The 26,298-nt window shown below is 42.7% G+C and overlaps 1 protein-coding gene across 10 annotated transcripts in view; it reads right to left on the bottom strand.

The window, feature by feature from the left end:
* The window catches only part of cfap74 (cilia and flagella associated protein 74), a 157,829-nt gene that overhangs the window by 27,618 nt on the left and 103,913 nt on the right, over positions 1-26,298 (bottom strand). For all 10 annotated transcript variants that reach the window (XM_069918261.1, XM_069918259.1, XM_069918263.1 and 7 more), the window contains 6 exons: positions 22,668-22,796; positions 22,171-22,258; positions 20,522-20,695; positions 17,845-17,978; positions 4,922-5,198; positions 69-221 (listed from right to left, as the gene is read on the bottom strand). In XM_069918261.1, coding sequence (XP_069774362.1) covers positions 69-221; positions 4,922-5,198; positions 17,845-17,978; positions 20,522-20,695; positions 22,171-22,258; positions 22,668-22,796 — 955 coding nt within the window. The remainder of the gene's footprint in view (positions 1-68; positions 222-4,921; positions 5,199-17,844; positions 17,979-20,521; positions 20,696-22,170; positions 22,259-22,667; positions 22,797-26,298) is intronic.

A 26,298-nucleotide genomic window follows, 5' to 3' on the forward strand; every position in this document is an offset into this window, starting at 1 on the left:
ATTTCTACATCGACATGGAGAGAGTTAATAAAAAGAAACAACAAAATGAGTTGTTGAAGTGTTCTTACTGATGAGTCCTGCTCTGATTTTGCACTGCTCTCCAGTTCCTGCTTCTCCAAAATCCTCCTTGTTTCTTCTGCCCGAAACAACATTCGTACAGCTTCCTTTTGCACCTCCAGGTCTGAGAGCATTGGCTTAAACATCAAGACCACCTGACATTTCTATGGTTCATGGAAAGCAAAGATGCAGACAGAAACTTAATTTAATGAGAACTAAAACATGGATTTATTGCTATGCAAAAACTGGCATTGGGATCAGTGCTGGGTTCAGCTTCTTGCAGTTTACATAAATGACTTGGATGAAGACACCAGGTTACTAAGACCAAAGTGTCTTCCTGAGCCAGTCCTATATCCTTTTGAACCTTTCTCTCCACATACCTATCCTAATGTCTTTTAAAAGTAGTAACTGTACCACCTGTGTCACTTCCTCAGGCAGCTTGTTCAACACCCACCATCCTGTGTGCGGAAAAATGTCACCTCTTAGCTCTTTAAATGATTTCCCCTCTCACCTTAAACCTATGCCCTCTAGTATTAGACTTCCCTACATTGAGAAAAAGGCCGACTATGCACCATATCTATAGCTATGCTCCTCAATTTTATAAACCCTTTGCTTCAGAGTATCTAAAAGCCTGAGCACTCTAGTCTCAACATCATCCTGTGATTTTTTTCTGCACCCTCTCCAGCTCAATCACATTCTCCTAAGTATGATGAACAGAACTGCATACAATGTTACTGATGAAACCTCTTGCACAGATAGAACATGCTGTCCCAACTATTGTACTCAATGCCCTGAGCAACTAAGCCAAGTGTACCTCTCGCCTTTATTAATTTGTCTACCAGTGTTGCTACTTTCAGTGAACAATGTACCTATATCATTTGGTCCCTGATCTACAACACTCCCCAGGGTCCTGCCATTCACAGTGTAAATTCTACCCCAGTTCAACCTCCAAAAATGCATTACTTCTCACTTATCTAATTCTATCTGCCATTCCTTACCCACCTTAAGGAAATAAGAGGAACTAAGGTGGTTACAATGGATGTGGATGGCAATAATCTGCTAAATAGATAATAAGGGGAAATGTGAATCATCAATTTTGGGAGGATGAAAAATAAACTTTTATTTAAACAGTGAGAGATCTCATCATTCTGAGATGCAGAGGGATCTGTGTGGGCCAATTTTCTTTTTTCTTTGGCTTGGCTTCGCGGACGAAGATTTATGGAGGGGTATGTCCACGTCTGCTGCAGGCTCGTTGGTGACTGACAAGTCCAATGCGGGACAGGCAGGCACGGTTGCAGTGGCTGCAAGGGAAAATTGGTTGGTTGGGGTTGGGTGTTGGGTTTTTCCTCCTTTGTCTTTTGTCAGTGAAGTGGGCTCTGCGGTCTTCTTCAAAGGAGGTTGCTGCCCGCCGAACTGTGAGGCGCCAAGATGCATGGTTGGAGGCAATATCAGCCCACTGGCAGTGGTCAATGTGGCAGGCACCAAGAGATTTCTTTAAGCAGTCCTTGTACCTCTTCTTTGGTGCCCCTCTGTCTCGGTGGTCAGTGGAGAGCTCGCCATAGAACACGATCTTGGGAAGGCGATGGCCCTCCATTCTGGAGACGTGACCCACCCAGCGCAGTTGGGTCTTCAGCAGCATGGATTCGATGCTTGCGGACTCTGCCAGCTCGAGTACTTCGATGTTGGTGATGAAGTCATTCCAATGAATGTTGAGGATGGAGCAGAGACAGCGCTGATGGAAGCGTTCTCGGAGCCGTAGGTGATGCCGGTAGAGGACCCATGATTCGGAGCCGAACAGGAGCGTGGGTATGACAACGGCTCTGTACACGCTGATCTTTGTGTGTTTCTTCAAGTGGTTGTTTTTCCAGACTCTTTTGTGTAGTCTTCCAAAGGCGCTATTGCCTTGGCGAGTCTGTTGTCTATCTCTTTGTCGATCCTTGCATCAGATGAAATGGTGCAGCCGAGGTAGGAAAACTGGTTGACCGTTTTGAGTTCAGTGTGCCCGACGGAGATGTGGGGGGCTGGTGGTCATGGTGGGGAGCTCGCTGATGGAGGACCTAATTGTTCGCATCATTCTGAGATGCAGAGGCATCTGTGTGGGCCAATACATCGTTCATAAAAGGTTAGACTGACAGATCATCACCATTTATTGGCAATTGAATACTGAAGTAGATTTACCCTGAGCATTGGTAAATCCACATTGAGAGTACAGAGTCTGTCTAAGGAAGGATGTCAACATGTTGGAAGCAGTTCAGAGAAACTTTACTAAATGGATATGTGGAAGACAGGTTATCTTACAAGGATAGGTCAGGTTGGTATCCGCTGGGAGACAGCATTAGATTGAAACAAGCTTTTTCAGGATCTGGGCAGGGTAATGTGGAGAGGTGTGCAGTGAACTGGAATTCACTGTCTAGGTATTGTTCAGATGGCTGGCTCCACCCTCAGTTACCCTAATATAAACCCTGGTTTTCCCATGTTACCTCAGATTCACCTGAGGACTATTGTGTCTACTGGCCATTGATTGTAAGCTATTAAAAGCGTGTTCGTACTCACTTGTCTCTGAGCGCATTCAGTCGCATTACAAGGTGTTTCCTCTTGAGGCAGAATCTAGAACTCAGGAATCAATGTTTAAAATGAAGGGTTGGTGCCTTTTAGAAGAGTGAGATGAGTGTTTTCTCTTTCAGCAGGTTGCGAATCTTTGAAATTCTTCCTCAAATGGCAGAGGAAGCTCAGGAAGGTGTAGGCAGATAAGCAAGGGGGTGAATGGTTACCATGGATATACATGGGAATGCAGAATTGAGATTACAGATTGATCCGCCTTGACCTTATTAAATAGCAGAACAGGTTGGAATACGAGTTACTCTTAATCCTAATTTGCATGTCTATACATAACTTTAATTGCTCCGCCACTCGTGTGTGCTTTCTACTGCCTGGACCTGCCCTGGAATTCCTTCTGTAAACCTCTTTATCTTGTTTCCATCTTTAAGATGCTCTTGGTCACCTCACTTTGTATCTACAAGTTGAATTTTATTTGTGTTCTTGGAACATTTTATTAAGATGAGAGCCCTAATTTAATGTAAGTGTTGTTGTTGTGGGTGAACACACAGTAATGTCGTTATGACACTGGACTATGACTTATACAACCCTTCCTTTAACAGAGCACTCAAAACGGTCAACCAGTTTACCTATCTCGGCTGCACCATTTCATCAGATGCAAGGATCGACAATGAGATAGACAACAGACTCGCCAAGGCAAATAGCGCCTTTGGAAGACTACACAAAAGAGTCTGGAAAAACAACCAACTGAAAAACCTCACAAAGATAAGCGTATACAGAGCCGTTGTCATACCCACACTCCTGTTCGGCTCCGAATCATGGGTCCTCTACCGGCACCACCTACGGCTCCTAGAACGCTTCCACCAGCGTTGTCTCCGCTCCATCCTCAACATCCATTGGAGCGCTTACACCCCTAACGTCGAAGTACTCGAGATGGCAGAGGTCGACAGCATCGAGTCCACGCTGCTGAAGATCCAGCTGCGCTGGATGGGTCACGCCTCCAGAATGGAGGACCATCGCCTTCCCAAGATCGTGTTATATGGCGAGCTCTCCACTGGCCACCGTGACAGAGGTGCACCAAAGAAAAGGTACAAGGACTGCCTAAAGAAATCTCTTGGTGCCTGCCACATTGACCACCGCCAGTGGGCTGATAACGCCTCAAACCGTGCATCTTGGCGCCTCACAGTTTGGCGGGCAGCAACCTCCTTTGAAGAAGACCGCAGAGCCCACCTCACTGACAAAAGGCAAAGGAGGAAAAACCCAACACCCAACCCCAACCAACCAATTTTCCCTTGCAACCGCTGCAATCGTGTCTGCCTGTCCCGCATCGGACTTGTCAGCCACAAACGAGCCTGCAGCTGACGTGGACTTTTTACCCCCTCCATAAATCTTCGTCCGCGAAGCCAAGCCAAAGATTTTGTGTGGTGAGCTTTGCCACTTCCTCAATCAATTGACATTACACTTACCCTGACTCATTTTGCTCCCAGAGTTGAAAGACAGGTTTCTGAGCCCCAGCTCCACCTCTGTCTCAGAAAATGCTGAAATTGAATCAGCAGTGATATTTAAATTCTGCTATCAATTCCTCCTTTTATGACCAGAGGCACAATGACAGAAATTTCGCCTTGGAGTCTATTTCAGTGGTAGAAAACATCCCCAGGTCTCATAGATCAAATATTGCACACACTGAACTAGGGAAGGAAGGAACTCACTGGAATCAGTCAGAAGGGGGAGAGGACTTCAGGGCCTGAAAAGATTGCAGGCTACATTGACAGAATGGGACTTCGCCAAAAATATTGTGGATAAAGAAACAACATAGGTCCAAGGATGCAAAGTCAATGGCAGGGCAGGAAGTCAGTACAGGATGGGTATAGGCTGAAGCTTTAGGAGGATGGTAATTAACAGTCAAGACATAAGAGGTGCTTAGCTGACCAAAATATTTCACAATTTTGAAAAATTTCCCAAGCTTCCAGTTTCCCACTGCTCTTGGTGACTTTGCACGTAACAGCATTTAGTCCAAAACCTTTCTTTCTTTTGTTATCCAAAGATGCCTCTTCCTACCCTTGCTGCCTTGCTTTTAATTAGAATATACCTTTGCTGAGTATTGAGAAATTAAATTAAATCAATAAGCTTCTTCCATTAACTGTTAGAGATGGGGAGAGAGCAGATTAAGAAAATGGTTGGTTGTACAGAAAGAAATTAGGATTACCTTCATCATCCAAATTTATAAAGTAAATTACAAACTACCATCATAATTACTATTCCCATCACGTTCTTTCAAATACATGAAACCCATTAGAGAATCTCTGACCTGTCCTGGCATCACTGTCCCAACAGCAGGCACAATGGTTAGATAAGAGGATTCTGGAACAACAAATTCAAATGATGTTGGACCCACGGGGGCAATTTCTCCATTTCCAATCCTGGGTACAGGATGAGTGAATTCATTCCGGCTGGTGTGTGAATTCATCACGTGCAGGGTCACTATGGCTGTGTCATTTAATGCTGTCGCAGCAAAGTGAACCCTTGAGTGGGATAAGTGCAGGGGAGGGAGGACACCCACAGCTTTGCAGAAAATCGTGAAGTCCCTAAACAATAAAGCAGAACACAAGTAAAACATTTATTATTCTTTTTAAAATGGCATCAAATATCTTTGATTCCTTTACCTAGATTTTTAATGACAGAAAGGCTTGCTTCACTACACCAGTTTTTACACCCTTTTCGGATACTCTAAACAAACACTCCAATAAATCCTTCTTGGTGTAGAACAGCAAGGATAACGTAGGAAACGGTGGCAGCCAATTTGTGCCCCAAATGTTCCCACAAGCAGTAACATGATAATGGACAGACAATTTAGTTCAGGGATAATTATGGGCCTGGTCATTGGGGAGAACTCCCTTGCTCTTCTTCAAGATAGGATCCTGGAATATTTTACATTTTCCTGAGAGATGGGCTGGTGTCCATCCTCTGGGTTATACCCTACACAACAGCCAAGGTTTTTGCACTTGAATTGCTGAAATAGAATTTGGTGTGTCTAGCATAGCAGTTAATACAATGCTATTCTAGCGTCACTGCCAATAAGGAATTTGTAGGTTCTCCGTGACCAGAAGAGTTTCTCCGGGTGCTCTGGCTTCCTCCCATGTTCCAAAGACGTACAGAATTAGTAGGTTAAATGGGTATTCTTGGGCAGTGACTATGCTGTATTTCTAAATTAAACTTAAGTTAAAAACTCACAGGGTCGTGGTCATGAAATTAATTTTTTGAAGCAGCATCACTGTGCAAATGTTCAGATAAAACCATCTTAAAAAATAAATAATAATAGTGCAAGAAAAGTGTGGCAAAAGCAAGCCTTTAGGCCTTGTGTCTCAATGCGAATGCAAGGAGCATTTGTAATCAGGTGGATTCATTGAATGTGGAGATAGCTATTAATGACTATGATATAGTCGAGATCACAGAGCTTCAGGGGGACCGAGACTGAGAGCTCAACATCCAGGGATATTCAGGATATTCAGGAGGGATAGACGGAAAGGAAAAGGAGGTGAGGTAGCGTTGTTGGTTAGAGAGGAGGTAAACGCAATAGAAAGGAAGGACATTAGCTTGGAGGATGTGGAATCAACTCGGGTAGAGCTGTGAAACACTAAGGAAGTAGTTGAAGCTGATTCCTTATCTATATTTGAGGGAGTTAGATTTGGCTCTTGGGCCTAAGGGGATCTGGGGAGAAGGCAGATACTGGGTATGAGTAGACGATCAACCATGATCAAAATGAATGGTGGTATCGGCTTGAAGGGCCAAATAGCCTACTCCTACACCTATTTTCTATGTTTCTAAGTAAGGCAGTTTCTGTGGTTCATTAATCATTCAGGCTTGGTTCAGCATCATGCTGAAGAAGATTGAAAAGAGGGTTGGTGCGAGAACACAGCCTTGCTTTACGCCATTGTTAATGGAGAAGGGTTCAAAGAGCTCAATGCTGTATCTGACCCGACCTTGTTGGTTTTCGTGCAGTTGGATAATCATGTTGAGGAACTTTGGGGGACATCCGATGCGCTCTAGTATTTGCCAAAGCCCTTTCCTGCTCACGGTGTCGAAGGCTTTGGTGAGGTAAACAAAGGTGATGTAGAGTTCTTTGTTTTGTTCTCTGCACTTTTCTTGGAGCTGTCTGAGGGCAAAGACCATGTCAGTAGTTCCTCTGTTTGCGCGAAATCCGCACTGTGATTCTGGGAGAATATTCTCGGCGACACTAGGTATTATTCTATTTAGTAGAATCCTAGCGAAGATTTTGCCTGCAATGGAGAGCAACGTGATTCCCCTGTAGTTTGAGCAGTCTGATTTCTCGCCTTTGTTTTTGTACAGGGTGATGATGGTGGCATCACGAAGATCCTGAGGCAGTTTTCCTTGGTCCCAACAAAGCTTGAAAAACTCATGCAGTTTGGCATGCAGAGTTTTGCCGCCAGCCTTGAAGACGCTGTTTACATCCGGTACCGCACGGATGGCAGTCTCTTCAATCTGAGGCGCCTGCAAGCTCACACCAAGACACAAGAGAAACTTGTCCGTGAACTACTCTTTGCAGACGATGCCGCTTTAGTTGCCCATTCAGAGCCAGCTCTTCAGCGCTTGACGTCCTGCTTTGCGGAAACTGCCAAAATGTTTGGCCTGGAAGTCAGCCTGAAGAAAACTGAGGTCCTCCAACAGCCAGCTCCCCACCATGACTACCAGCCCCACCACATCTCCATCGGGCACACAAAACTCAAAACGGTCAACCAGTTTACCTATCTCGGCTGCACCATTTCATCAGATGCAAGGATTGACAATGAGATAGACAACAGACTCGCCAAGGCAAATAGCGCCTTTGGAAGACTACACAAAAGAGTCTGGAAAAACAACCAACTGAAAAACCTCACAAAGATAAGCGTATACAGAGCCGTTGTCATACCCACACTCCTGTTCGGCTCCGAATCATGGGTCCTCTACCGGCACCACCTACGGCTCCTAGAACACTTCCACCAGCGTTGTCTCCGCTCCATCCTCAACATCCATTGGAGCGCTTTCATCCCTAACGTCGAAGTAATCGAGATGGCAGAGGTCGACAGCATCGAGTCCACGCTGCTGAAGATCCAGCTGCGCTGGATGGGTCACGTCTCCAGAATGGAGGACCATCGCCTTCCCAAGATCGTGTTATATGGCGAGCTCTCCACTGGCCACCGTGACAGAGGTGCACCAAAGAAAAGGTACAAGGACTGCCTAAAGAAATCTCTTGGTGCCTGCCACATTGACCACCGCCAGTGGGCTGATAACACCTCAAAACGCGCATCTTGGCGCCTCACAGTTTGGCGGGCAGCAACCTCCTTTGAAGAAGACCGCAGAGCCCACCTCACTGACAAAAGGCAAAGGAGGAAAAACCCAACACCCAACCCCAACCAACCAATTTTCCCCTGCAACCGCTGCAACCGTGTCTGCCTGTCCCGCATCGGACTTGTCAGCCACAAACGAGCCTGCAGCTGACGTGGACTTTTTACCCCCTCCATAAATCTTCGTCCGCGAAGCCAAGTCAAAGAAGAAAAAAATCATTCATGAATCTAATTATAGATGGAAAGAAGCTGTCCTTGTGCCACTGAGTGTTCATCTTCAGGCTCAGTAAGATTTTCCAGATGGTAGTATAGTGTAGGTGACCGAGATGGAGTGAAGACTTCAATTGATTCTGTTTCTCTTCCCACAGGTGGGACCTGATGCATCTTCAGCATCTTCTGTTTTTATTAAGTATCATTGTTTCTTTACTTTCTTCACCTCCAACCCCTTGTGGTGATGATGACTGGCTTGCACATGGTCGGTGGTAGATGAGGTCTGTGGGATCCGTAGATTATGCCACAGTTGGCGGGGGGGGGGAGGGGGGGTATATGCTTGAGTGGACAGACAATGTGGGAGGTACAGCACTCCTTCCTCTGTTTTTGCTTGGTTTCTACCCATCACAATGAAACAGTTAAAGTGCCCTGTGCCTTCCTAGATCTTCCTTCACCATCTTGTTTGGTCATAGTCTGTGTTTCCTGAGTCACTGAGAAGCTTGAATATCGAGCAGTATAGATGTAGAAGTTCACTTCAGGGGGGAAATCATGAGGGCAAGGAGGGGTGTATGAGGTGGCTCCAGCAGATAAGGTAAGTGGAATCCCAAAAGATTCTACAAGTATATTAAAGCCAAAAAGAGTATCAAGGACAAGAATAGGACCCCTTAAAGATCAACAAGGCAGTCCATGTGTGGAGCCACAGGGAATGGGTGAGTGTTTCTTACCTCTGTTTACTGGAAAAAGACTTAAGCTGGGGAATGGGAAAGTAAATAGCAAGATCTTGTATAGAATCTATGTTACAGAATGTGATATATGGCCAACAGTGTAACAGCAGAACAAACAGCAAAACCACACACAAACAATTTTATATTACGCTAGCAGAAGTAAGGGAAGCAAAGAGGAGTAGATGGTGTCACCCTTTCTTTGCAATGAACCTCACTCAAAGTACACAGTATTTTGGCACACCTTATATGACTTAATTTTGGCGGTACATTTTTCTCAAGTTGTTAAATAGGTTGTTTTGAAGTTGATTGATCCTGTTTCTTATTAGCATCTGTCTCTATGGTTCTTTCTTAGGAATGTAAATTGTCTCCGCTCCATCCTCAACATTCATTGGAGCGACTTCATCTCCAACATCGAAGTACTCGAGCTGGCAGAGGCCGACAGCATCAAATCCACGCTGCTGAAGATCCAACTGCGCTGGGTAGGTCACGTAACCAGAATGGAGGACCATCGCCTTCCCAAGATCATGTTCTATGGCGAGCTCTCCACTGGCCACCGAGACAGAGGTGCACCAAAGAAGAGGTACAAGGACTGCCTAAAATCAATCTCTTGGTGCCTGCCACATTGACCACCGCCAGTGGGCTGATCTCGCCTCAAACCGTGCATCTTGGCGCCTCACAGTTCGGCGGGCAGCAACCTCCTTTGAAGAAGACCACAGAGCCCACCTCACTGTCAAAAGACAAAGGAGGAAAAACCCAACCCACCAATTTTCCTTTGCAACCACTGCAACCGTGCCTGCCTGTCCCGCATCGGACTTGTCAGCCACAAACGAGCCGGCAGCTGACGTGGACATTACCCCTCCATAAATCTTCGCCCGCGAAGCCAAGCCAAAGAAAGAAATTACTGACATTAAACAGTTAATCCTATTTAAATTTCGGTCCTTACATATTTAAGGTAACATCTCGAGGGTTTGTTGCTAATGCATATCAAACACTTTAGCTTTTGTGTAGCTTTGGCTTCGATCTCATTATCCAATGTTAATTATTTATCTGCAGGGTAAATCAAATTTTTTAAATACACATAAAGCAAAAGAAGTTTCTCTTAACATTTGACATTCCTGTGTGATATTCCTGCATTTGTTTATATGAATAGTAATCGTCTATCTGTAAGGCTAACAAATCTTTTATCAGTCAACATAAAGCAGACGCTCCTTTCCTTAATGTTTATTGTTCCTGCGTGACCTCATAAATTCTTTTACAATGCTGGAGACCTTAAAACACAAAAAGATAGATACATTTTTGGCGCCTGACCAAATGTATCCGAGGAGAATTGCAGGAGCCCTGATGGAGATATTTGTATCATCGTTAAGCATTGGAGAGGTGCTGGAAGACTGGAGAGTCATTAAGTTTTTAAAATTTAGTCACACCTGTACAGCATGGTAACAGGCCATTTCAGCCAACAAGTCCATGCTGCCATATTTATACCAAATTAACCTACATCCCAGTACTTTTTGAATGGTGGGAGGAAACCGGAGACCCAGGGGAAAACCCACGCAGACACCGGGAGAACATACAAACTCTTAACAGACAGCATCAGATTCGAATCATGGTCTCAATCGATGGCACTGTAAAGGTGTTGCGTTAACCGCTACACCAACTTTGCCAACCAATAAATATACTAACGAGGATGGGATGTTGTCCCTTTATTTAAAAAAGACTAAGGAACCATAAGATGGAGAGCTTAACATCAATGCAGTGAGATGTGAGTTCTGTAAAATGAGTGGGTGGATCAAATCCATGGGTGGATTTGGACCCCATCAGGATGAACCACAGATTCGTTTTCACTATTTAAAGCAAAGAATATAAATATTAAGTTTTTCCATGCCACCAAACACCTGGCAAACCCCTACTTAAAAATGCTGGAGGAACTCAGCAGGTCTTGCAGCATCCAAGGTATGAGCAAAAAGCAGACAGGTGCCTGAATTAAGACGTGTAGAAAGAAAGAAAGGGCGGGGTGGCCAGAGTGGTGGGACCACAGGCCAACAGACAAAAGGAAATAATTGGATATGGACAGGAGGGCAGGAGAGGAAAGATGACAATTAATTGGGGAGGGGATGGCTCTGTGAATGCAGAACTAAAAGAAAGGAGACAGAGGGAAAGAGAGAGAGCTGGTGGAAAGGAGAAACAGGGAGCAGGGATTGGGAGAGATGGCGGGGGGTGCTGATGGAAACCGAAGGTCAATGTTCATGCCCTCTGGTTGGAGGGCATTACCTCTGCTGCAGATCATCTACCCACAGAGCAAGGCTGGACAAACCGATGTCTTTATGTATTAGTAAGTATTGGATATACCTAACAGGGCAGCTAGCATCTCTGAAAAGGGTTAATGTCTCTGGCTAAAGATCTCTGGCTAAAGACCTCTGGCTAGAACTTAAAACAACCCCTGTACAGCTCATTGCTTGTCATCTAGGGAGAGGCAATGTTTTCTCTGGTCCCTACTTTGCACGTTAGTTCTTAGACCTAGAATGATTACTCTTCTGCACCCCCCCATCCCCCCATCCCCCCCGCCACTGGTACTGAATGCTTCCAGTAACTCTTCCTGTTTCAGATTTCTAGTGTCTGCAGTTTTTGATTTTCAGTGTGCATTAGATTTGAATTGCAGTTGTTCAGTTCTCATTCTTTGCAAAGCAGTTCTGAGATTATGTTTGCACCAGATCAGGTGGTTTGAATTGCTGAAGTAGTACCAAGCTGTGGTCTATGGCATTAAAATGTTGATCTTCCTCTGCAGGTTCCCTGTAGTGTGAATCCAATGTCAGTGGGGCCATCTGGTGGAACCTGCTGTCCTAGAGAAAATCTCCAGCAGATGGCAAATCGCTGTGGCTACTCATGCAGCTCTCTCTCAGCCAGTGGCGAAACACAGCAAGGTTTGCAGAGGGCTGAGAAAACCGCCTACTCTCTCTAAGTCATCAGGTGATGACCTGTGAAGAAGAAATTAATCTGAAAAATTAGGTAGGGAGCAAGATAACACCATCTTTTCTGATGCAATTCCTTGCCCCTTGCAGGTGCTGCCGACCTGCCAAGTTCCTCCAGCAGTTTGTTTCTTGCCTCAGCTTTTCATTTTTGAAGAAACATTATCACATTCTCATAAACCTAAATCCCAAGTAATCTATGGTTAAACATTGACCTTATAACAGTTCCAAACAGAAAACAAAATTAGTTGATATTGAGACTTAACTTTCAGATTATTATTCAAGATGAGAATCCCAATTACCAACTGCTATCTCAACTCTTCAGATGTGGCTTGTACCCAAGTGCTGCCTGAAGCCAGGATACTGTGACCTCTGGAGCACTGTCAGGAATAGTTGTTGCAGTCACAGTGGTGGAAACCCAATTTTACCAAGATGGACCCCAAGTCATTGGTGCAAAATTGGGTAGATCCCAATGCTGCAAAGAGTTTAATGACCTCCCAGGGCTGGTCACAGTAGTATCAAATCCTAAACACTAACAACTGCACCACTGCACTCACATAGGTTTCACACCAGTCCAACACACATGGAGGCACATGCACTCAAAGTCACACATTTTTCATGTTTTTCAGCTTTTCAATTACATCAGCTAAACACCTACTATGCCAACTTTGAGAAGAATAACCAAACAGTGCCTACTAGAATCCCTGAAAAGAAGAATCAGAACAGGACATACGTGGTAAATGGGAGAGCATTGATGAATACAGAAGAGCAGAAAGATTTAGGAGTAACGGTACATCGTTCCCTGAAGGTAGAAACTCACATGAATAGGGTGGTGAAGAAGGCTTTTAGTATGCTGGCCTTTATCAATCATTGCATGGAATATAGGAGTTGGGAGGTGATGTTGAGACTGTATAAGACGTTGGTGCGGCCTAATTTGGAGTTCTGTGTGCAGTTCTGGTCGCCTAATTATAGGAAGGATATAAACAGAGTGGAGAGAGTGCAGAGAAGGTTGACCAGAATGTTACCTGGGTTTAAGCATCTAGAGTATAGGGAGAGATTGGACAGATTGGGTCTTTATTCTTTGGAGCGTAGAAGGTTGAGAGGGGATTTGATAGAAGTATTTAAGATTATGAAAGGGATAGACAGAGTGGATGTGGATAGACTATTTCCGTTAAGAGGAGGAAAGATTAAACCAAGAGGACATGAGTTAAGAATTAAGGGGCAGAGGTTTAGAGGTAACATGAGGGGGAACTTCTTTACTCAGAGAGTGGTAGCCGTGTGGAATGAGCTTCCGGGAGAAATAGTGGCGGCGGAGTCAATTGTATTATTTAAGAAAAGGTTGGACAGGTCTATGGATGAGAAGAAGATGGAGGGTTATGGGCATTGTGCAGGGAGGTGGGACTAGAGAGGGGTGTTTTGGTTCGGTGCGGACTAGAAGGGCCTAATGGCCTGTTTCCGTGCTGTAAATTGTTATGTTAAAAGGCTGAGGACCCTGTGATATCTGTCTCTGAGGGTGACATCAGAACATCATTCAAGAGGGTGAACCCTTGCAAGGTGTCAGGCCATGACAGTGTACTTGGCAGGGTACTGAAAATTTGTGTCAACCAATTAGCCAGAATGTTCACGGACATTTTCAACCTCATTGCAGCAGTAAGAGGTTCAAACCTGCTTCAAAAGGGCATCAATCATCCCGGTGTCAAAGAAGAACAGTGTGAGCTGCCTCAAGGACGACCACCCACTAACACTAACTTCTACTGTGACAAATGCTTTGAGAGGCTGGTCACGGTCAGAATTAACAGGTACCTAAGCAAAGATCTGGACCCGCTGCAATTCACCTATTGCCACAATCGCTCTACAGCAGATGCAAAAATGCTGGTTCTTCACTCAGCTCTGGCCACCTCAAAACAGCAATTCATACATACAGCTGCTCTTCATCGACTACAACTCGGTCTTCAATACCATTATTCCCTCAGTGCTGGTCATGAAGCTCCAAACTCTAGGCCTTTGTACCCTACGCTGCAACTGGATCCTTGACAGTCAGTACGAATTAGACACAACATCTCCTCCTCACTGATTATCAACACATGTGCACCCCAAGGATGCGTGCTTAACCTATTGCTCTACTCATTATACATCCATGACTGTATGGCCAGGCACAATTCCAATGCTATCTACAAGTTTGCCAATGAATCACAAACAGCAATGAGGAAGCGTACAGGAGGGAGATAGATCAGCTTGTTGAATGGATTAACGACAACAATTTTGCGCTCAGTATCAGCAAAACCAAGGAGATGATTGTGGACTTCAGGAGAAAGTCAGGGGAACACGAGTCCTCATCTAGGGCTCAGTAGTGGAGAGGGTCAAGAACTTCAAATTCCTGGATGTCAACATCTCCAAGGATCTGTTCTGGAACTTGCACGTTGATGCAATCACAAAGGCTCGCCAGTGGCTATACTTATTGAGGTGTCTGAGGCGGTTCGGTATACCACTAAAGATTCTCATAAACTTCTACAGGTGTACTGTGGAGACAATTCTGGCTGGTTGTATCACTGCCTGGTATGGAGGTGCCAACTCTCAGGAGGGTTGATAATTTGGCCTCTGACATCACAGGCACCAACCTTCACTCAATAGAGGGCATCTACAAGAGGTGGTGTCTTAAAAAAGCAGCCTCTATCCTCAAAGACCCCCACCACCGGACCATGCCCTCTTCACTCTGCTACCATCAGGAAAAAGGTACAGGAGCCTAAAGACAAGCACTCAATGGCACAAGGACAGCTTCTTCCCCGGTGCCATCAGATTCCTGATTAATCAATGATCCAAAGACACTGCCTTACTTTTCGTGCAATATTATTTTTATTTTTTATAGTAATGTCATAAGATGGTTATAATGTGAATGTTTGCACTCTGATGTTGCCGCAGAACACCGAATTTCATAACTTGTTCATGACAATAAATTCTGATTCTGATAAATTGTGCACGCATGAATTGATAGAGGTTACTGACTGGTGACCTAGGGCATGGCAAGAGTAGTCAGGGCCATGAAATGGTCCTCCCGGACAATGTGGGAATCAAGAAATGTCCAGTGATCCTCGTCACCACATCTGTGGGAATTGTGTCCTGCTGCAGCTCCTAATAATTGCACAGTGCAGCTACAGCTGCTGATGAACGCATTGTGCAGGATTGCAATGCTGAGAATATTATGGACAACACGCCCTCATGTATGTGTGTGCGCACGCAACTAAGCCCCTTGAAAGTGATTTAATGCATTTAGTTGAGTTGATACCTGTGTGCCAGATCATATAGCTGTTACTTTCAACCTATCCCTGTCTTGGCCCCCTAACAAATCTTGTCTTCCTATAAGCTACTCCCATTACATTAATTTGTGGACTGTTAATAAGGTATCAGGGGCCCTTATAAGGGCTCCAAATACTTCCACTCTTGGCCCCCACCTCCACACTGAGGAACTTAATACCTCCTATTCTTCTATCCTAAATGCTGTAGACCCACTTAAAGTGAAAAAAAACCTTAGCTTAATAATACTACCAAAGCCAAAGCCCTGAGTGCAGGATAGCTGAACAAAAGTGGAAGTGAGATAAACTACAAATTTCCCTCGAAATTTTGAAAAACAACCTGCACTTATGAAAGCAGTAAAAGATGAAAGAACAAAATATTTTGCTCACCTAATTTCCAACGTCTCCCAGAATCCCAAGATCTCGTTCAATACCATCAACTCAGTCATTGGTCCCTCACCCAATACCAACTCTGATGCAAAGAATTTTTAAAATTCTTCATAAAGTAGAGAGCATCAGGAAAAACATTCCCCTCCCCCACCAGTAACCCAACTGTACCACAGTTCTGTTCATCTCACCTGGACTGTTTTAGCTCCATCACACTACCCACCCTTAGAAAGATTGTGTCCTTCATGAAACTACAACCTGCCCCCTCAACATTATCCCTACCCTCCCTCCTGAAGGATGCTTTTGACATAGATGGTCCTAGCATCCTCCCCTATTATTAACAGTTCCATGGCCACTAGTACTGTTCCAATTTGTTTCAAGCGTGCTGTGGTCCAGCCCCTCCCGAAAAAAACCACACCCAAAAATTACAGACCTGCTTTTAAACTTCCATTCCTGTCAAAAGCCCTTCAAAAAAGTTGTTCTTAGCCAATTGGTGCCTTACCTACATCGCAACAATGTAAAAAGATTTCAGTCAGGTGATAAGGCCCGTCGTAGCCTTACAAAAGGTGTTTAATGACTTGCTCCTTTCTACTGACTCAGGTGGCTCTGCCATTCTCATTCTCCTGGACATCAGCACAGCGTTCGATACTGTTGATCACGCTATTTTAATACCCCGTCTCCAGTATGGGGTTGGTGTCAATGGCATGGCCTTGAACTGGTTTAAATCATATCTTAATGATAGAACTTTCTCAGGTAATATGGGAAAATGTTCATCTTCTTCAGCTACCCTTTCCTGTGGGGTCCCACAAGGGTCTATTCCAGGCCCAATTCTCTTTTCTTTATACATATCATTCAAAAGCATGGCATTTCTTTCCATTGCTGTGCTGATGATACTCAGCTCTATCTCCCCTTGAAACCTAATGACCAAACAAAGATAGGTCACTAACTGTCTAGATGGCCAAGTGTTGGATGGCTCAAAACTTCTTACAGCTAAATGAAGACAAATTTGAATTATCCTATTTGGTCCCCCTAATTCTACCAAGATTATCTCCAATAGTCTTGGTAACTTATCCACCCTCATTAAACCCCACATCAAATTTCTTGGTGTGGTATTTGATTCCACCTTCAAATTCGACAAACAAGTCAATGCAGTAGTAAAAGCTACCTTTCTCCAGCTTTGCACTATTGCTAAAATCAAATTATTCCTTTCATTTAAATACCTTGAAAAAGTTATTCATGCCCTTATATTCTCCTGTTTAGGCTATTCTAACTCTCTTTATACTGGGATTAGTCAGTCGTCATTATCCTGTCTGCAACTGGTTCAGAATGCTGCAGCCAGGATCCTGACAGGAGCCTAGAAGGGGGACCATATCACCCCTATGGGTCAGAATTGATTTTAAAGTTCTCCTGTTTGTCTATAAAACCTTTAATGGGCTAGCCCCCTCTTGTATCATGGATCTCCTAACTCCTTATTCCACTTCAAGATCCCCTCAAGTTGGTTAACTTGGTGTGCTTGGCTGCTCCATGCTCAAATCATAAACTCAGTGGAGATTGCGCCTTCGCTATTGCAGCCCCCAAATTGTGGAACAATATTCCTTCCTCCATCAAATCGGCCCTTTCCATCAATTATTTTATATCCAGTTTGAAGATGTTCTAGCATTTTGAGTCATCCTCATGCATCTGATTGTTATCTTATGTTCTAACCTCTCGAATTCTTTTAATTCTGGACCTTAAATAACTGCCTCCTTGTGATGCCTTTTTGATCTGTACAGCAGTTTGGTCAACGCGAGTTGCTTTAAATATGCGTGTGTGCGTGCATGCATTCAGTTATTGCCTCCAGTATTCCTTCAGTTCATATGTGGAGGAGCCTGTGTACAGTTTGCTAGCATTTTCCCATCCATGATAATCTAGATTTAGCGGAATAAGTGGTCACATCTATCCCTACGCTCACAATCAAAGAGCAAAAGCAGCCTAAAGTGAGATGTCTGCCACCGTTTACCTGTTATTTTTAATAAAGCTGTTACATGGTTTACATTTTATACTGGCAGGGTGTTTATTCTTTGCAGGCAGAATCTGTCAGATGATTTCTCTTTTTTCTGCAAACTAAGTACAGTGAGCAGTGTTTCTATTTGATCTCCAGGAAACATGACATTAGAAAAATATTGTGCTTGTATATTGCAGTTGCAGAGGGAAGGCTCTCTTATAAAGAATAATCTTTGGTACAAAACTAACTCAAAATTGCAACAAATTTCAGTGCAACTTTTTTTGATAACAATCTCATTGAAGAGCCGGTATTACACACAGATTCTGTTACCTGTTGATTTCAGATTTGCAAATCAGCTCGAAGTTGTATTCTTTGGCTTGTTTAGCATTGAACATGATGTCCAAACTCAGACTCTCCAGAGGGAGGAGTACACCAAAGCCATCATTGGGTTGGACATCTACATACTGCAAGTTACAGAAAAAATACTGTCACCAAACCAAGTTCAAGTACCTTCTATCAAATTTCACATATTATAGCCTGAGGATGGCCATCTGGGATGCGTTGGAGCACATTAGCTTGAGGTGCTTTGTGTCTCTGTGCATTGACAAATGTAAGGCTGTTATTTTGATGTTTTCTTTCATCAGTAGCTATATTTGGTGAAATGTGCCAACAGCAAATATATGTCATCATTCAGAATGCAAGGAGTATCCCATTTGCTGATCACTATTAAAGATCATAAGCCAATCATTAATTGAAACAATATCAGAATCTTAACAGATTACCATAAAACACTGACAGTTTGCCTGGAGCCTGGATTATAAATAAGAATACACAGAAACACTGGAGGAACTCAGCCAGTCTCACAGTATCCAGAGGAAGTAAAGATATATTTCCGACATTTCAGGCCTGAGCCCATCCTCAAGACGTCCAGAAGTCTTTCTCCTTTTTTGCTTATACCTCAAAGGGCTCAGGCCTGAAACATCAGCGATACAGTATATGTTTACTTCCTATAGATGCTGCAAGACCGGCTGAGTTTCTCCAACATTTCTGTGTTTTGACTACAATCACAGTGTCTGCAGGCTTTTGAGTTTCACTCCTGGATTATAAGTGAATGTTCTTCATCTATGTCAGCATGAACATCTGATATCAAACACCAAAATCTTTTGGACACACTAAAGACTCTGCAGACCCTGGAATCTGAAGCAAAAACAATCTGTTGGAGGAGCTCAGCAGGTTGAGCGGCATCAGTGGGTGGATAAGAATTTTTGATGTTTTGAGTCAAGATCCTACAACAGGCAGGTGAATGATTCGTAGAAGAAAAAAAGACAAAAAAAATGGTGCCAGGTGGGGAGGAGACAGGTGCGCTGAGGTGTGATAAGCACAATCGCAAAGGCTTCCATGCTGCAACTGACAAGTCAGGAAGGCAATTATTCGGGGATTGATGAAGGGTGCATGAAATCAGATGGTGGAGAGAATTTGGCGGGAGAAATGTTGTGGGTTGTAGGGAGATGGAAATGACTCCCAACTCCCAACTCCACTACCTAGCTCCATCTGTCTGTCATTCTTTACTCCTTTTCAGTCCATCCATCCTTTGGTGGCTCCTGTCTCACCTCTCCTCATACTGACTACTATCAGTCTTGTTACAGGGTCTAGATTCATAACATCAACAATTCCTTTCCTCCACGAATGCTGCTTGACCCACTGAGTTCCTCAAGCAATTGTTTTTTTTAAATAAAAATCTTTTAACTGTTTTCTTGCTTTGCAACAAATGGGGAATAATATTCAAGCCCATTGCTGGACCCTTATACATTTTCTGCACATCCACACTCTGTAAATTGTTCTTCACATATCTGCCGTGGACTTACAGTAACACAGAATGGCTACAATAAGGTTAGTGTCTGTGTTCATCTTTACAGCAGCATCATTTTTTTCTGGACTGAGATAATTGAATATTTATTATCTCTTATTTTGAGGTTATTAACTCTTTTTAATTAAGTATGCTATTGTGGTTGCTTTTGTAGTTTATATATATATATATATATAATGTACAGGTTCAGATGTGTTAAGAAAGAATTTGGCACATATGCACTTCAATTTCCTGGGTGTCAACATCTCCAAGGATCTGTACTGGGGCCTCCACGTCGATCAATCATGAAGAAGAATCGCCAGCGGCTACACTTTGTGGGGTGATTGAGGAGATTTGGTATGTCATCGAAGACTCTCGAAGACTTCTACAGGTGTACAGAAAGAGCATTTTGGCTGGTTGTATCTTTGTCTGGTACGGAGATGCCAATGCTCAGGACAAGAAAAAACTCCAGAAGTTGTTAACTCGGCCAGTGGCATCACAGACACCAGACTTCACTCCATCGAGGACTTGTATAAGAGGCAGTGTCCTAAGAAAGCAGCCTCCATTCTCAAGGACCCCCTCCACCAGGCCATGCCCTCTTCACTCTACTACTATTGGAAGGAGGTACAGGAGCCTGAAGACAAGGAAAGTGTCTTCCTACTGCCATCAAATTCCTGAATGATCAATACAGACACTGTCTGACTTTTTTATTTTTCTGAATTTCATGACATGTTCATGACAATGAATTCTGATTCTGATTATACAATGTATATGACGACAAACAAATATCAATATCCTTTATCATTATCATTAAAAAAAAATACCTATACAATGATTTTACCCCCAGGAATGGCTTGTGGATCTTGGCCTTGGGCTGCCTTACTGCATGTTCGGATCTCACCTTGAGGGTTGTGATGAATGATGTAGTCCACCCATGGGAGGCCAGTATGGACATTCTTAATATATGTTGATCTGTTTCCAATGATGGCCACCATCTGGCAGCAATTTTAACAAGACCTTGCAAGGTTATCTTATTATAAAGAGGGGCAGCCACACAGAGGCCAGGAGTCCAGCTTTATTTTAACAGTGTGCAGTATTTTTTACCCCATAGTTTGTTTATATCATCCCAAAGGGAGAGAAATTCAAGAGCTGCTCACTTACCTCAGGGATTCCAACGAATCCAAACTCTTGGCTCAGGATAGATCTGTTTCTAAGCTGGACAGTTTGCAGAACAGTCTCATAAATTGAACAGGGACCAAAGTCAATTGTTTGCTGATCAATCTCGATGTCTGAGCAGGTGACAATGGCATGGATCATGAATGGAATTGATCTAATCTTAAAAAAAAATGTGCAAAATGGTGAAATCTTTGAGTAGAGGTACATACAGTATTGAAAACGATATACCTCTTAAACACAAGAGAGCCCAAAATGTCAAAAACACAAGAAACTAAGAGAAAAAGGTAAATTATACAATTTTATATCATTTAGTGATTGTTTTAATACTCTAACTGAATGACAAACTATATTTCAAAGGGTGTTTCTGCTGTGTTCCCTCAAATAGGTTCAGGCCTTCTTACTTTAATTATTTGTTTGAAATGACCACCATTCAAAATATTTCTCTGTCAACATCAAAATAAAATTATATTTCTTTTCTGGTTTAGAATACCCAGGTGAATAAGACTAGAGTGCATAGATTTAGAGGGGACTCTCTTCAACCAAAGAGTGGTGAGCACCTGGAACACACTGCAGGGGAAGAATGGAAGAAGCAGAAGCATTGGAATCCCCTGGCAGAGAAGGACACAGGCTGAGTGATGAAAATTTGGAGTTGTACACTTGGATGTCCCTGATAGCCTTTTTGAATGCTCTAGGACACTACAACTATGGTGACTTATAATATATCCTGGAGATAAATTTCAGACTAGCAGCAAGTATATAAATATTACAGAGCTGCATAACAACAAAAACATGGATAAGATATATGAAGATTCCAGAGAAAATGAAGCTCTCATCAACAGAGAGAGGAAGTTCAAAAAGTTCATAGCACATATTTCTTGTCAGAGTACATACATGACCTCAGATACAACCCTGAGATTCTTTTTCCTGCAGGCCAGGCAGAATCACCACTTACTGGTAGCGCAAAAAATGTACACACTATACACATGTAAACAAATAAAGAAATGTAAACAAACCAGTTGTGAGATTCAGAGAGAAAAATATCAATAAACTTCATTAAGAGTCCTAAAATGAGTCCCTGAATGAGTTTGTTGTTGAGGAGCCCGATGGTGGAGGAGGAGCAGCTGTTCCTGAACCTGGTGATGTGAGTCTTGTGGCACCTGGTAGAAGACTGCAAGATTGTTAAGATAAATAGTGAAAATCTATCTGCATGGATTAGTAAGTCAACAACATGGAACATTAACTGAAAACCCTTAACGGAAATCATATTGCCTTATTCTCAACAGATTATTTGGACAGAGAATAGTTTACTAGGCCCAGTAAGTGAGGCAAACTATGTTAGATTTGATAAAAGGAAAATATAAAGTTGAGAGTTAATTATGTAGTATGAGATTATAATAAATCTGAACTTTTTAAACCTCATTTCTCTGTGGAGAGATTCAGTTTCTCTGGAAGCTTAAGGACACGACAAAGCTCCAGTTCCTTTGAACTGTTGTAGTTAGAATGTGAATGGTCCGTTCATTTCTCTCAGAAGTAATTGATCAAACATTTACATCATTATCACTGTTTCACTGAAATAAAAGTAACATTTAAGTTTCAACTGAATACCATGTTACCATATTAAAAAAAGTATTAACCTGATTTGTCACCCATATGTTCATTGGAGCCTCCAAGACCAGAGTTTCCTCATTAAAGTAAATTTTAGCATCTTCAGGTAAAGATTTTCTGAAATACATAACATCGCTCTTGAAAACAGAACAATATTTGAAGCTTCCTTACAAAAAGATTTCTATCTGTCCCTGACTCCACCATCATTGAGTCAGGTCAGGGACTGCCATATGCCCAAGCTGCACTTCTGTTGAAACCCAACTTTCTGGCCAGGTTTTTAAACTGCAGCTCTTCAGTTCCTATACCATGACTCTGCATCCACCTTTTACTCTTTGGTACTCTGATCTTTCCGTTCCTTCTCTGAGGTGCCTCTGGAGATTCACCCTAAGGAACTACAAAAATGCAATTTGTTGACATCTCTCCAAAGCCATTGCCAGTATTGGACATGCAACCCCCACCCATTGTAAGGGTCCTATCAATCAGTTGTTGGGCCAGCCTCCTGTTCACTGCTGCTATAAAGACTTACCTTGGCAGAAATTTGAGTTGAAAACTTAAACTGGAGTGTGCTGGGATATAACCACTTTTAGGTAGGAATTCCAAATGATGTCTCAACTCTTTGCACACCTCAAACTTTATTTGGTGCCTGATGGATGCCCTGGCAAAACAAAACACAAGTCAAATGCAAATGCAGATGGAAGAGCAGCCCTCATACCCTACTTGGGTAGCCTACCACCTAATTTCTGGTAACCCAAACACCCTGTGAACCTTTCCCACTCCCAGCAATTTACCTGGGGTCTCTCTCCCTTTTTGTTTACTTTTTCAATCCCTCCACAAAGACACATTAATCTCCTGTAACTGGCTCCATCCACCCATCACCCTTCCCTTATCAATATGACTCTGTCTCTACCTTTCCCCTTCACCCCCCACAAATTGTTTGATTTTATCCCAAATATAAATTACATGTTTCAATAATGGGTTATTTGTTTTCCTTTTAATTAATTTAAAATTCCATTTATAAATAAATTCTTCTGCCATCTCCTCTCCTTGGACCATGTCCAAGTCAATTATAGCCCAGGAAGGAATCACCTCATTAAAAATAGCAACAAAACAAATTTGTGCAGCTAAATAATTTTTTTTAAACTCCAGTAATTTTAACCCTCCCAATTTATAATCCCAGGTCAATTTATCCATGGAAATTCTAGAAACTTTACCTGACCAAAGGAATGAACGAATATGTGTGCATTTGCTTGTTGACTCTGACTATATCACCCATGGTCTAGAACAGGGGTGGCCAACCTTTTAATTTTTAGTTTAGACATACACCACTGTTACAGTTTCTGCCCATGAGTCCATACCAGTTGTGCAAGTTAATTGGGCAGGATGGACTCATGGGCAGAAACTGTAACAGTGGTGTATGTCTAAACTAAAAATTAAAAGGTTGGCCACCCCTGGTCTAGAACATCCATTCTCAACCTTTTTGGCAATCGCCCCCTTCCCTGTGAAGCAGTCAAGTTTTGGTTTCTTCTGTACTTCACTCCTATCAATTACATAAAAACCAGAGAAAAATATTTATGTTGTGCGAGGTGAAAAGAAAACAAGGCTTTTCCTTAAATGTACCCATCTATCCACACACACATATCCATCTGCCCACATTCACATCCATTTATCGGTCCACACACACACACACACACACACACACACACAAAAACACCCCCCCCCCCCCCATCATGTATACACACAAACACATCCACCTGCCCACACACATACTCATCTATCTGCCACACACACAAAAATTGATAATGGCACATTTGGCCAAATAAATGGATAATAGTCATTTTATAATGTCTTTATCAATTAGAAATTAAAGAGATTTAAAAAGATATGTGCAGTTGCTCTAGCCAGAGGCTTCCATGACCAATTTTTAAAATCAAACACTGCTGAATAATTCACAGTACATGAAGGATTCTTCTAGCTTTTCTAAAGGCTTTTTGTTTTGCTCAATCAAATTTAAAAAGACAATGAAATGCAAAAATAAAAGCATGAGCAGGTAGTGAAACATATGAGACCCAAAATCTTGGAGCCTCTTGGAATCTTCACAGCTCACACTGCCCCCCGGTTCAGTGTCATTTGGAAACTTTCATATATTACCATTCCTTCATCTATAGTCAGCAACATATATCATAACTAGTTGGGGTCCCAGCACTGGACCTTGTGGTACCCCATGAGTAACAACTACTCGCCAACATGGAAAGGAACCATTTATTCTCACTTACTGCTTCTGTACAGTAAAAGTCAAAATCTGATGCCAGAAATCTGGACCACCTGAGAATCTGGGCTTTTAAAAAAACTCTCAAAGTTTTAAATTTAGTGGGCTTTTGTGGGCATGTGTACATGCATAAGCACCACAGATGTTCAGCGACAACAAGCAACCATGTTTTATGTTGTGTTGACTTTATTTTTCTTTAAAACTGCGCGTTTAAATAAAAGAAGCGTGTTGTATTTGATAATGAATAAACTATCAAAATTTACCTGTTCACTTTTTCTTTATTCCTCCTTAATTTGAAAAGTACTGCCCAAAAATCCAGAAAATTCAAAAATCTGGATTGACCCAATCCCCGAGCCGTATATCTGAATTGAACAGTTTTAGTTATTAATATGTTCCAAATACTTGGATCAGCCTGGACCTACAGAAATTACCAGGTGATCTGACAAGTTATCAAGGGCACTGCTTGCCAGTGACATTTAGTGGCATTGCATTCAACTGATGCACAGAAGCAGGTAGTTTGGCCCAAATTATCCATGCTGACCAAGTTGCCTATCTGAGCCCATATCTTCCCTTCTCATAACAATGGATATACTCAAATCTGCATTAAAAAAAACTCTATGTTTCCATTCATTAAGGGACCTTGTTGGCCCATATCTTCCCTATCCATGCATCTGTCTTTTAAATGGTGTAATTGTATCCACCACTATAGTTTCCTCTGGCAGCTTGTTCTATAAACCCACCACCCTCTGTGTGCAAAATGTACCTCGAAAGTCACCTTTAAATGTTTCCCCTCTCACCTAATATCTATAACCTTTAACTTCAGTCTCTTCTTCCCTGGGAAACAGCCCGTGACCATTTACATTTGCTATGCCCCTTAATATGCATCATATTAGACATCCTCGTTTTCACCAGGAACTCACTAAAGGTGAGTATAAATGACCTTGGCCCAAGATAATTTTATATTTGTTGACTCTTTTAAAAAAAAAAGACAATGTTAAAAACTTTGATGAAAATAAAACAAGATGCTGCAATTGCTCAACTGGTCAGACTGATTTTGTAGTGTGGGAACTGAATTGATTCTTCAGGATGATAACCCTTTTACAATGTTGAGTCTGATTCTGTCATGAGCTAAAACAAAGGACTAGAATGCTTTGAGAAAAACATTTCATGTTTCCACAGATGGGACCAGCTGCATTCAAAAGCTTTTCTGCTACTGGGTCCTTCAAGACATCCATAGTAATTACACTGTCATTTCGCATGGCAGTGTTCCTGATGATGCTGTAAAAAGTGAGGACAATAAAAGCTAATGAAATTCTGTAATGGCTCAGGATTACCTATAAATAATACCATATTCCATCCCATGCCCACACTTCTACAACTCAGATCATCAGGCTGTGCAGTGCTTCCCACATGCGAGTAGCTGAGGAGGGAAGGCCTGGTGATGAACGTCACTCAACCTTGGTCCGAGGAGACAGACGACAACCTTCATCACTGGTCCATGTTCAAGGATTTGGTGAGCAGGCTCGATGAATACATTGCCATAGTAGATACACAGAAGACTGTGTGACCAAGAAGACGATAAAGGCATTTTCCAATTGAACACCATGGTTGAACTGGGAAAGCCAACTTGCAGCTGTTGGCCAGTTCAGAGGCATTCACGTCAGGAATACCCCTTCAAGAAGTCTCCAAATACAATCTCCTCATCGCCATAGGGGAAGCAAAAAGGCAGTATCACATCGGCTTGAGTCCCATGAATGCATATTCACTAAGAGTGTGGAGAAGGTTGCAAGGGTCCTTGTCACAGTTCATCCTTAGCAGCAGAGGACTGACTCACAGACTGTTTCCAGGAACACACAGAGACAGACATCCAGAACTGCTGGAAGATCATGGA

This window comes from Narcine bancroftii, chromosome 2 (assembly GCF_036971445.1).
Source record: "Narcine bancroftii isolate sNarBan1 chromosome 2, sNarBan1.hap1, whole genome shotgun sequence".
Classification (NCBI taxonomy): Eukaryota; Metazoa; Chordata; class Chondrichthyes; order Torpediniformes; family Narcinidae; genus Narcine; species Narcine bancroftii.